Below are 13080 nucleotides of genomic sequence, written 5' to 3' on the forward strand. Positions count from 1 at the left end.
TTAAATGAAAACAATAAGTAACTTTCTTTGGTTTATGGTTTTCACTTGATATATTAATTCTTAATTCTTGCAAGAAGTTGAATAATATCATTAAAGATGATGTTTCAAGTGGCTGCTTAGAGGTGTTCTCTGAGTATCTGTCTTATTTATACAGAGTAACAACAACAAAAGGCTACACAACAAGGTGATTTATGGGTTTCACCCTAGTTTGAACCAGTTCTTTTTGTATCTTTTATTTTAGATCGTCACTGTTATATAAAGTGTTATCTCTCTTCTATATGATGAGAGGAGCAAGGTCATAGTTGCAATTAGTTTTAAAGGGGATTCTTCAGTTATAACAAACGTTGTTTTTATTCATTAAGTCATGCTCCCTCCTTTTTGTTGGTTTATTAAAAAACAAAACTGTTCAACAGGATCCAGAACAATGTGCTAAATCAACGTCATTTGGACATAATCTGGATTTTTTTAATCCATGGATTTCAATGTACGTTTTAAACCGGCTGCTTGTGGCTCCGCCCTCCTCGTCCCAGCCATAGGAAGCCAGTGCCTACGTCAAGTTGTCTTTAAACAACAAGTAAAATACCGGAAGTAAGTTATTTTACGTTAAAATAAATCAGTAAATATATTTAATAGACGTGGGTATAGCTTTTAATGAAGCTCATCATAAACGTATGTTTGTTTTAATAAGAAAAAAGGTAATGTGATCAATATCTATTGATAAAATAATAATAAACAAATACTTGTACTGTTATCGAGTTTCAACAGGGAAAAATTAATTTCTTCTCTTCTAAAATCATCAATCAATTATTTTGAAAACCATCCACCGGAAATGCCGCCTGTGTCGGTTTAGCTTGACACGCCGGTGAGGAAACAAAACCCGGGTGATTTTCGCCGGTCGCGGTGTCTTCTCGTCGCACGGTGCCGATCAGCTGTTGGTGCTCGACGTCGGTTCATCGCCGGCTGTGATTCAGCGGGTCTCTCGCCACGCGGGATTTACTAAACCTTCTGCCCGGTTCCCCTGTCCATCATGGCGAGCCGAAAGCGATCGTTTCCCCCCGACAGCAGCCTCAGCACTCCGGGGAAGAGAGCCCCGGGGCCCGGTGCGTCAGAGACGGACTACGCGCGATGGGGAGCGGAAGAAACGTGTCTGTACCTGCGGGCAGAAGGTCTTGGAGAGTGGGAAGAGGCATTCAGAGGTTGGGCCTCTTTGTTGAAAATCTTAATTATAAATGTTGATGTATATATGAAAATGATTTAGCTTTTTTTATAGTTGTTCTTATCTGCGGTTTTGCCTCTGTCATCCAGAGCAGAGAATCACCGGGGTAGGGCTGCGCTGCCTGGCGGATGCTGATTTGGAGAAGATGGGCTTGAAGTAAGTTTGTTGAACATGAAACCGTGAAGGTCTCACTGACGTCACCAGGTCCGTTCAGCGAGAGGGCTGCGACCTGTCCGCGTACCACGATAATCTCCAAACCTATTCCCCACTATTGGTTCTATACATATTGTATTTTATGGGCTTTTTTCATTGAATTAACCTGGTAACCCCGTTGTGTTGAACTGCCTGTTGCTATGCCTTGTGGGTAATCCCCTTAGGGGAAGTCTATAAATGCGTACACATAGAAAGTGTTGATAAGGAGCTCAAAATGTCTGAGATGATGTGACTGTGGGAATGACTTTGAGCCTTCATAGCCCCAGTACATTGTGGGTTTATTTAATATTTTCTTTTGAATATTTGGGGGGGGGGGGGTTGTTTCTTGGCTAATTGTCACTATCAAGCGTCATTTCTGGCTCCACCCATGTTGCCTTCTGAGTGGCTAGGGGAGCTGTGGCTCTTTTCCACCTGTGTTTAGTCTGATCCAAACACCAATAGGATCAGACGATCAAAAGTGGTTCAAACGTGTGAATCGGTCAACTGGAGCCGGCTTTGATGTTCCCTCACCTGAGTCCTTTCTGTCTCTTCATGGACGGGTTGATGTCCAGGCTCCTTGGGGACCGCCTGCGAGTTCTACACAGCCTCAGGAAGCTGTGGCAGATGGAGGCAGGGCCGAGCAAGGTAACATCTGCACAAGTTCAGGGCCGAAGGGCTGAGAAGACATAATAGAGCACAAGAGAGGAACTTGTGATTAAACAAAGAGGAAGTGAAGGCATGTTCCCTTTTACAAACAAACCGGTGACGTCTGTTTGACGAGGCGACGAACCAGTTCCCACAATTTTTTTTTTTTTACCTTCAGATTTTTTAATTTTATATTTAATGACAGACCGAGGTCAAAATGGACCTCTTTGCCACTTTGGAACTCTGCTTCGGCTTCAGGGGTTGGTTCTTGTTTTAATAGACGCGTCTCTCAGCGGCTTGGTGTCTTCTTGCAGGTGTTCAACGATCCCATCCACGGCCACATGGAGATGCACCCTCTGCTCGTCAGAATCATCGACACGCCTCAGTTCCAGAGGCTCCGTCACATCAAGCAGCTCGGGGGGGCCTACTTTGTTTTCCCCGGAGCGTCCCACAACCGCTTCGAGCACTCCCTAGGGTATGTCCTCCACTAGGGGCGCTGGTCTGTTGACCCGGCATCGATCCCTGCATTCATAGAGCAGTCTGTGAATAAAATGGATTAGTTAGTCATCATTATTGTAGGAGAGGAAGGCTGTAGACCCACAAATAGATGAAGAGTCACACAACTTAATGTTACACTTCTAACATGTTTCACCAAACGCTCCGATGAGTGTCTTCATCCTCGGCCGGTGGAGCTCATTGGTGTTGGTCCTCGTCCTCAGGGTGGGGCATCTGGCTGGAGAACTGGTCCGAGCTCTGCATCAGAGGCAGCCGGAGCTCCAAATAACCCCCAGAGACATCCTCTGCGTGCAGATCGCCGGGCTCTGCCACGACCTCGGTGAGTTGAGTTCAGTGTTTGGAGGGGGGCTTAATGGTGGCTTATTGGGACCAGAAGGGATGACGTGTTGATCACATCCTCTTCCGCTACAGGACACGGGCCTTTCTCCCACATGTTTGATGGAAAGTTCATCCCCAAAGCACGTCCAGGTCACACCTGGAAGGTAGGACACAATGAGACTTATATTTGAGTGTTCATGGATCACTTCTTGTGCATTGGGTTCTTTCCTGAATTTCTTTTTATTTTATTTGGAGTCTCTGCTCCAAAAAAAGCACAACGTGAACAACTGATAATGACTTCGACCTGTTCTTGTCAGTTCTTTTATCTGCTCCACTTTCACCTAAAGACTCTGTTTGCATCACGATCTGCTGGGATTTAAAAATGCTCTCACGTCACCTGGTCTCTGACCACGAGGAGTTCACCGTGCTTTCACTTTTACATCCTGACCATTTTCTTTTTGTGAATTTGATGTTGCAGCATGAGGAGGCCTCCGTGGACATGTTTGACCACCTGGTAAAGGTCAACGATCTGGAGCCGGTGATGAGGGAGCACGGCCTGGTGCTGCCCGAGGACCTGGACTTCATCAAGGAACAGATTGCCGGGCCACTGGACCCAAAGGAGTCGAAGGTACCCGAAAATAAGTTGTTTTAGTGTGGAGGTGGAAATATGATCATATTGTTCTTCGTTCCTGACGTCACTGGTCTCTCATGTCCCCAGTGGCCCTATAAAGGCCGTCCAGAGGACAAGTCCTTCCTCTATGAGATTGTGTCCAACAAAAGAAACGGCATCGATGTGGACAAGTGGGACTACTTTGCCAGGTGGGTCCTGTACCTTGAATGTTCCTTATTGACTTGTTAACTTCAACCGTCTTTTCACCACGATATGTCTTCATTCTCAGGGACTGCTACCATCTGGGCATCAAGAACAACTTTGACTATAGCCGCTGCCTGATGTTCGCCAGAGTGTGTGAGGTAGACGGGCAGAAGCACATCTGCACCAGAGACAAGGTGCTTAAACCCACCAGAGACACAAAGACCATCGGCTCAAAATGAGAAGCTTGCTCTCTTTAAACAGTCGCCCAAACTTTACCCGATTATCACCACCACGACTGTATAAAAGATATTGTCAGATTCTTTCTTTCCAACTATCTGAAACAAAAGGGAGTAAGTTAGAGACGCCACATATGTCTCTGGTATAGACCTGTCAATCACAACAAACTCCGCCCTAAAGCATCCCCTGCTTTATGGTATGTTTGACTCCAAATGACCATCATTCACTAAATTGACATCATACTGTGTTGAAGAAGACTTGAAACTAGAGACTGAGACCATAAACTCATGTTTACAATGTTTACCGAGGGGATAAATCAAGAGAGAAGTAGGGTCATTTTCTCGTAGACGCCTATGGGACCAGATGAGTTGCCCCCTGGTGGTCACTATGGAGGATGCGGGCACTTGAGCGTTTTATGTGCGTTTATCTCAGATTGGAGTCTTTGACAATGCCTTGTCAGAACTTCTGTCATCCGTCCTCTGTGAGTCATCTGTTGTCTCTTTTAACAGGAAGTGGGAAATCTGTATGACATGTTCCACACAAGGAACTGTCTCCACCGGAGAGCCTACCAGCACAAAGTGGCCAACATTGTGGAGACTATGTGAGGAGCTTGTTGTCTTCGCTTCATGCCCCCCCACCCCCCTCCCCCCCATGTGTGCTACGTTTTTACAAAGTGATGTGATTTATTTAGGATCACTGAGGCCTTTTTGAAAGCAGACGGACACATCCTGTTCGAAGGCTCTGATGGAAAGATGTTCTCTCTCTCTGAGGCCATCGACGACATGGAGGCCTACACCAAGGTGACAGGTGAGTAGAAACAAGCCGTCACTTTGATTTCCACATCACACATTTTTCATTGTGGAGCAGAAATTGATAACCAGTTTGACTGATCGTTATGTGCTGATATCCACTGAAATTATGCAATGATATCTGCTCACGTGAGATTGTAAACAACCAATCCGTGTTAGATCGACAGGCGCTAGCAACGTTAGCAGCAACATGTTGTGGAAGATTTTCTAATGCAATCGGGAATCAGTTGTAAAGTCTCTTGTGAATCAAAGTTGTATTTTCGGTTTATTTCTTGCAAGGAAGAAGAGGTCTGCAACAGCTGCACATGGACAAGCAGTGGCAAGCTCCTTCTTAATGTTTGAGAGCAGCACAGATATATTTATACATTGGCAGGGTTAACACCTTGGTTTTGTTATGCTAAAGAGTTTGAGACAGGCAAGGAGGTCACAGACCTAAAGGAAAACTCAAGGTGCTTACAACAGATGTTTGATTAGATCTGGGACTATGTCCGAAGAGATTCACACCTTCTCCTTCCTCCACGCAGCGGTGTTATGCAAAGACAAATGGGATCTAAGAGGAGAGATGCTCTGAGATTCTTCTGCTCAGATAGTTCCCACACAGCTGGTGTCTTGGAACTTCCTCAGAATTAAAGTCATGATTGGTTTTAGACATTAATCTAATAAAACATTATGGCATCATTACATTTTGCCATTACAAACATTAGCAGCACCGCTAACGTCTTCAGTTACATTACAATGCCACATCATAACGTTATGTGTAATTCTTGCGTTGTCATGACATCCCTGCTACAAATTTATATTACATGTCATTTAGCTGACGCTTTTATCCAAAGCGACTTACAATAAGTACATTTGAACCATAAGGAAACAAACTGAGAAGAACAAGAAACGACAAAGGGCAATTTCATAAAATAAGCTGATTTACAACTTGCTATAGATGTCATAAGAGATCTCGTTCCACCATTGGGAGCAGGACAGCAAGGTGTCGTGATCTAGTTGAGTGTTTTGCTTTCAGTGAGGGAGAAACAAGCAGTTTGATATTGGGATGGAGGGTTTGACCATGTCCTGGATGGAGACTGGACCCCATCCATTCACAGCATGATATGTGAGCACCAATGTTTTGAACTGGATGCAAGAAGCCACTGGTAACCAGTGAAGAGAGGAGGAGGAGTAGAGTAGTGTGGGAGAACTTGGGCAGTCGAGCTGCTGCATTCTGGATGAGCTGCAGAGGTGGAATGGCGGCAGCAGGGAGACCTGCCAGCAGAGTTACAATAGTCAAGAAGATGACAAGAGCCTGAATCCGTACCTACGCCGCCTGAGTGAGAAGGGGTCGTATTCTTCTGATGTTGTTGCGTGGACCTACAGGATCGTGTTGTCGCTGTGATGTTGCGAGTCAGGGAGAGTTGGAATCGAGTGTTAGTGACACTGAGGTTCCTGGGAATCAAAGTGGGCGTTAACACAGAGTTTCCAAAGTTAACAGCCAGGTCCTGGGTGAGAGTCTTTTCCCAGATAAAGTGTTAGTTCAGTCGTGTCGAGGTTGATTTTAAGCTTGTGAGTGGTCATCCACTGAGAGATGTCAGTCAGACAGGCAGAGATCTGTGCCTCCACCTGAGTGTCCAAGTAAGGAATGGGGAGAATTAGTTGGGTGTCATCGGCATAGCTGTGGTAGGCGAAACCATGCGAGCGAATGACTGAGCGGTAAGAGTTGGTGTAGATGGAAAAGAGGAGGGGACCCAGGACGGAGCCCTGAGGAACGCCAGTAGTAAGAGGGGAAGGTTCTGACTCAGATCCTCTCAAAGTTACCCAGTCAGTTTGGCCATCAAGGTAGAATAAGAGAAGGAAGAGAGCAGAGCCTGAAGGGAGGAGATAAGGATCTGGTGGTTTACTGTGTCAAATGCAGCAGAAAGCTCCAGAAGGATGAGGACAGGAGAGGGAGAGGCAGCTCTTGCAGCGTGGAGTTGCTCTGAGACGGTAAGGAGAGCAGTCTCTGTGGAATGCCCCTCCTTGAAGCCTGACTGATGGGGGTCAAGGAGATTGTTACGATGGAGAAAGGAGGAGACATGGTTAAAGATAGCACGTTCAATAGTTTTGGACAGAAAGGGAAAAAGAGATACCGATCTGTAGTAGTTTTCTTCAGAAGGGTTGAGGGTGGGTTTCTTCAGGAGTGGGGTAACTCTTGCCTTCTTCAGAGTTGGGAAAACAGCCAGATGACAGACCAGTGTTATTGAGACAGGTGAGGAAAGGAAGAAGGTGAGGAGCGATAGAATGTGTGATGGGGTCAAGCGGGCAGGTGGTCAGATGGGCAGAGGTTACCAAGGTAAGAACTTGGTTAGGAGACGGGGCTGAAACAGGGAAGCGAGGGCGGTAGAGGTGAAGTTGGAGAAACACATGTAGTTGGAGATGGGTTTGAGAAAGAGGAGCGTATGTCAGCAATCTTTTTGGTAAAATAGTTGACAGTCTTCCGGAAGAAGAAGAAGAAGGAGGGGGGGGGGGGTTCAAGGAGGTTGGAGAAGATAGAAAAGTTTTCTGGGGTCATAAATTGAGGATTCAATTCTAGAATGGTAGAAAGAGCTTTTGGCAGCCGGCATAGGAGAGAGGAGAGGAGAGATCAAAATGTGAGTGGGTCATCAGGTGGTTTATATTTCTGCCCTTTCCGATGCTCTCATAGTGGCTCTCACGGCACGCACCAGCTCAGACAGCCAGGGAGCCAGAGGGGATCTGCCGGCCCGGCGTGTCGTAAGAGGACAGCGAGTCGAGAGAGGAGGACGACAGAGTTGAGAGGACTGCTGGATAGCGAATGCCTTGCGAGTAGCTAACTGGCAGTTCCAGAGGCCTCCTGTGACACTGTGTTGGACATGTGTGGAGCGGGTGGGGGTAGGTAAGAGGAGAGGTTACGATAGAGAGCAGATCTAGAGAGGGCTGTAGTATCTGCGGAAAGATGTTCGTACAGACAGCACACACATTATTGGTAATTCGGAGTCAAAGGTGCCGCACCCAAAAGACTCCCTCGTCCTTGTCCTACTTGTCTTTGTCCGACTCGTCTTAACGCTTAACTCAAGCTCTAGTTGAATACTCCATCGTCAGTGGAAGTTGGCTACCGCTCCGCTCACCACACCCCTCGTCTTTAGGAAACAAACGGTCGAATGCTCTCTGCAGAAACTCCTCAAAATGCAAAACAACAACCACTTTGTCGCCCTAATCAGTGAATATTCACAGTCGGCTGTTTTGACAAACTGAGTTTCAATGATTCAATTAGGGCTGCAACTAACAATTATTTTGATAATCGATGAATCAAGCAATTATTCTTTGGATTTAATCGGTGAATCGGATAACAAAAACATTTAAAAGCTTTCATTCTAACCTTTTTTTTCTAAAACAGAACTGCAAATTTACATTAGAAATACTTCAGAAAGTTGCACCTTGAACATAATAATTTATAAAGAATCCAAATCAGAAGACAGGATTTGTTTTAACGTCAGAACTTGTTCTCTATACTACTCAGACACATCACCGTGTTGACTTGAAGCTTATTCATTCAATTATTACCATCATTGTAGTGCAAGTAAATGTATACAACACAACTAAATACAGCTAAAAAATAACCAGGTTTGTAAATAAATGCATTAGAGGCTTCTTAGTCTAATAGATCACACAGTGTGTCTCCCTTTACAGGCATCACACCAACTACCGTACAACCCACCGTAGACTACCGCATTAAAAGTACATCACATACAAATATATTTGTCAACAATAACCAAAATGGGACGAAGCACAAAATGTATACAGGACCACAGATTGAAAAATGAATGGTCCAAAAAAGGTTAGTAAATAAAATGGTGTCTTTAGTCCTGCTAGCCACTTTACTGCGGTTATTAGCGAGCTAACGCTAGCTTGATCAGCTATAAAAGGTTGTAGGCTAGCGTTAGCTCACTAATAACAGCAGTAAAGCGGCTAGCGAGACTAAAGACACCTAACGAGTAAACCGCAGAAGAGCTGCTGGAGGCTCCTTATGTTCCTCACGTCAAAATGGGACGGTGCTCTCGTGCCACGTTACGTTGACTTTGTTTATTCAATGTGAAATGCTCTCACACGTCCTTTGCCTACGTCATGTGACTCAACAACTGCCGGCGCTGCTGGCTGCTCTTTCCTCTACTTTAGCTCTAGCTTGTAGATTCTGCGATATTATATACGTAAACTATCAAATTAAGTTAGCACTAACAAATGGTAGCACTTAAATTGTACTTATAATGGCACTTTTCTATAACATGTTTTGAAACTGCTTATTTGATGAAAATTGTACTTTCTTGTTACTTGTTCTTCTGAGTTTATCTATGTGGAAATGCACTTATTGTAAGTGGCTTTGGATAAAAGCATCAGCTAAATGACATGTAATGTAATAATGTAAAAGTTAAAACCGCAGAACAAATTTAGCAGACCAGCTTGGTCCAGTTTGAGGTCGTCTGGATGAGTGAAAGCCCAATAGTCACTTGTATATCATGTGAATTGATGTTTTTCAACACTTGTGAACTGTAAACAATATCCTTCTCCTTGCTTTCTTTCCAGATAACGTCTTTGAACAAATACTCAACTCGTCCTCCGCGGAGCTGAAGAACTCGAGGGAGATTCTTAAAAACATTGTGTGTCGACGCCTCTACAAATGTCTCGGCCACACCCAGGCGGACCAACACGAGAACGTCCCCCAGGTGTGTGTGTGTGTGTGTGTGTTTGTGTGTCACACACATTGCTTGGTTATATAGTAATTATTAAATAGAACAATTAAGTCGAGAAGGGAATGTATTATTCCAAACTGCATAAATTGCTGTGATGCATCAAAACCCTGCCATAAGCAACCTCCTCCTCCTCCTGCTCTCCTCCTAAAGGAGAGGATTGCGAGCTGGGAAGCCGCTCTGGCTCGATGCGTCTCTCAGGACGTGGTTCTGGATTCAGAGGACTTCATCATCGATGTGAGTCTTTTTAAACTGATCCGTCCCTGTGCTCCCTGCTCTACAATGTGTCTGCAGGGTTTATTACGACCTTCTCACTCTTCTAGGTCATCAACTTGGACTATGGGATGAAGGAGAAGAACCCCATTAACAGCGTGCGCTTTTACAGCAAGGACGACCCGAGCAAAGCCGTCCAGATCCGCAAGAACCAGGTCAGAACCGAACGAGAAGCCCAGACCTCAGCAAGGGCAACTCGTGCATGGAGTAGTGAGGGTGGCGGTTTGATCCCCGGCTGCTGCATGTCGCGTGCCGAAGTGTCCCTGAGCAAGACACCAACCCCTAAGCGCTCCCCTAGGCCCCGTCTGGCAGCACACTGCTCCCACTGTGTAGGACGAGTTAAATGCAGAGACGCATTGGTTGTCTCAGTACCTGCACTCTGTGCAAAGTCTTTATGTTCAACTCTTCCCAATGACGATGGAGCTTAAAGTTAAATCATCTTCCTACTTTATTGTGTTAAATGAAGAATACTGTGTACACTGTGCACCTTTTTGTGCTGTTTCCATAAATAGAGCCATAAAGTTTCCTTCCTCCAACCTTCCAGCAGACTGACCGTCTTCACCTGTCCTCAAAATAAGCTGCCTGCTTCTCCTCCTCCTCCAGGTGTCTAAACTTCTCCCAGAGCAGTTTGCTGAGCAGCTGATCCGGGTCTACTGCAAGAAGAATGACAGCAAGAGTCTGGAGGCGGCAAAGAAGAACTTTGTTCAGTGGTGCATGGACGAGAACTTCTCAAAGCCTCAGGTAATCTCCACAATGCAGGAACAGGAAAAAATACACCTGCAACGAGCTGGAAAACAGTCACAAAATCAGAGAAAAGTCTAATTACAGTAAATCCTCAAATAGTGGCCGGGGCTTTTATTTACATAGGCTGCACAGCGCACCGGCCTGTATTTGGGGCAGGGTTGTATTAGGGGCAGGCCTTTATTTCTTACTTACGGGTATCTTCTGTTATAGAATTGTATTATTTAAATCAAATAATGGGCATAATTACAGTAGGCTAATATCATTCATTGCATATGCGTTGCAACTATTTACCGATAGACTAAACATTTAGAAATGAATCAGTAATAAACCATAGTGTCAGTCTTAAGATACATCGTTAATTGCAGATATTTTCCAATGTTCTCAATTACAATCAAGCAAGTCAAAAATTTACTTAGACTTAGACCTGGGGCCTGTTTCAGAAAGGAGGTTAAGTGAAAACTCTGAGTATGTTAACCCTGAAATGAGGGAAACTCTGAGTTTTCTGTTTCAGAATGGGAGGTATGTTAAACCTGAGAAAGCAGAGTAAGTCAAGCCTGTTTCAGAAAGAGAGGTAACTTATACTCAGAGTCAGTTACCATGGCAACTTACTCTGTGAACCTAACCTGGTCGGGAGCAGGTTTTCTCCGGGAAACCCAGAGTTTATTTCGTCTCCCCCCCTTTTTTAAAGAGGAAGTGGTATTTAATCACCTCATTCATTCTTTCGGTATTCATTCATTGCGCACATTTCAGTCACGCAGAGCGCATCAAATCAAGTGAATGAAATGGCATGTCCTTTTATGGACGATCCTGTGGATGAAGAGGCTGCATTAATCCGTAGGGAGTTGCATTTACGTCGGGAGAGGATTTTGAGACCCAGAGTGGATTTTTTGTCATATTCATTTTTATTTGAGCGGTACCATTTTTCTTTACAGTCAATAAGATGCATCCATAATCTCATCCATCCTTACATCAGAAACATCAGCCATCGCGGCCGTGCTCTAACATCCGAGCAGATATTTATATTTCATTTTCAGCTGCTGCCATGTTCTTTTTAATGCCTGCAGGATTGCACCTACATGAAAATTAATTAAAATTAGGTTGAATAACACACTGTTCTTCCAGTTTCACTTCTGATATTATAACAGTTGGGCAAGTCACTTATATTACTAACTACAACTGGCATCTTCAACAGTGTAATTAGATTATTGTAATAATGACTATCTCTAGAAAGTATTGGTCTAGTTATTACTAATTACTTTCTAAATCCCATATCAACCTCAACCACTTGAACAATACAAGGAGAGACAAGAAACTGCACTTTTAATGCTTTCAAATAAACATTATACAATTGCATGAATTATTCTTGAAAAAATATATCTTAAAATTTTATGTTAAATCCACTATTGTTTTATACAGAATTGCTTTATAGTTTATGCAGCATTTAATGCAATTACATCAGATTTTACTTTAAATGACAGAATTAAATTAGTTTTTAGATTACATAGAAATGAATTACACACAACACTGTATAACAGTAATTCAAATGTAAACTTACGCATTGACTCGAGCAGCTATTTTCTCCCAAGCTAACTCTCTGTCCTTCGCCGCTGCAGCCGTGTTGCTTTTTAAAAAAAATATATGTTCGTACTCTCCATATGCTTGCATAAGCACATCCAGTTCTGCTGGTGAAAAATATGAAGACCTATTTTTGTCTGGCGCTGTTGCCATGGTGACTCGAAATATCTGCGCTCCATTGATAATGGCTTTTTGTAGTTGTGGTGCACGCGCTTAACTCAGAGTAGGTCAACTCAGAGTTGATTGAACTAACTCATTTCAGCTGTTCTGTAACCGAAAACTCAGAGTTTCCCATCTCAGGGTAAGTCAACTCAGAGTTCACGTTTTAACTCAGAGTTGGTTGAACCTCCTTATTGAAACGGGCCCTAGGTCTGTCCTATTACGCAACTACAACATTCATCAGCAACATCTCAATGGGCAAAGCCATTAAGCTACGGTCAAATGGAGCAAACAAACTCCGAACTAAATAGACCTTGCAAAATAGGTCTACATCTAAACATAATACTTAGGTCTACACAAATTGAATCCCGGTCTGTATTTGAGGATTTACGGTATAGAGAAGTCTGAGAAAATGACTACTTCTCTCTTGATTTATTCCCTCAGTAAAGAGTTTATGGTCTCAGTCTCTTTGTTTTGTTCCTCACACAGGACGGAGACATAATAGCCCCCGAGCTGACTCCTCTGAAGCCCAGCTGGCAGGACGACAACGACAAGGAAAAAATAACATTTGGTAAAGCCAGAATTCAGCTCTTTAAAAGATAAGAGAGCAGAGAACCCTCCGTCACACAAATATAATATGTTATAAATATATCTTTATACGAGGTGTTTGTTAACACAGCTCAAGAAGAAGGATGCGTCTTCAGGGCTTTTTGCTCATGTTTTTAAAGTCTTTATTGTAACAATTTTGTTTTAGTTCTATCTTTTTAATACGGGTTTTATTTGAGAGCATGTGAAATAGGTCATGCTTCCTTTTCTTTTCAGCTTTAAGAGGCTTCTGTCACAACTTTTAAAAGA

At 43.8% G+C, this 13080-nt stretch overlaps 1 protein-coding gene across 1 annotated transcript; it reads left to right on the plus strand.

Annotated features, from left to right (window-relative positions):
* The first annotated feature begins 808 nt into the window (after positions 1-808).
* On the plus strand, positions 809-12868 carry samhd1 (SAM domain and HD domain 1). Its single transcript, XM_037478603.2, has 16 exons — positions 809-1196; positions 1306-1372; positions 1981-2053; positions 2368-2528; positions 2773-2888; positions 2981-3051; positions 3366-3515; positions 3606-3706; positions 3787-3895; positions 4448-4539; positions 4630-4745; positions 9311-9450; positions 9628-9711; positions 9798-9902; positions 10351-10488; positions 12715-12868. The coding sequence occupies exons 1-16, from the start codon at positions 1028-1030 to the stop codon at positions 12826-12828; spliced, it is 1806 nt and encodes a 601-aa protein (XP_037334500.2). The 5' UTR covers positions 809-1027; the 3' UTR covers positions 12829-12868.
* The last annotated feature ends 212 nt before the right edge of the window (positions 12869-13080 follow it).

Source organism: Pungitius pungitius, chromosome 1 (assembly GCF_949316345.1).
Source record: "Pungitius pungitius chromosome 1, fPunPun2.1, whole genome shotgun sequence".
Taxonomy (NCBI): Eukaryota; Metazoa; Chordata; class Actinopteri; order Perciformes; family Gasterosteidae; genus Pungitius; species Pungitius pungitius.

Coding starts and splice junctions, on each gene's coding strand:
- samhd1 (XM_037478603.2), top strand. CDS start 1,028: ATGGCGAGCCGAAAGCGATCGTTTCCCCCCGACAGCAGCCTCAGCACT. Junction 1,197..1,305: donor GTGGGAAGAGGCATTCAGAG/GTTGGGCCTCTT, acceptor TCTGTCATCCAG/AGCAGAGAATCACCGGGGTA. Junction 9,903..10,350: donor TCCAGATCCGCAAGAACCAG/GTCAGAACCGAA, acceptor CTCCTCCTCCAG/GTGTCTAAACTTCTCCCAGA.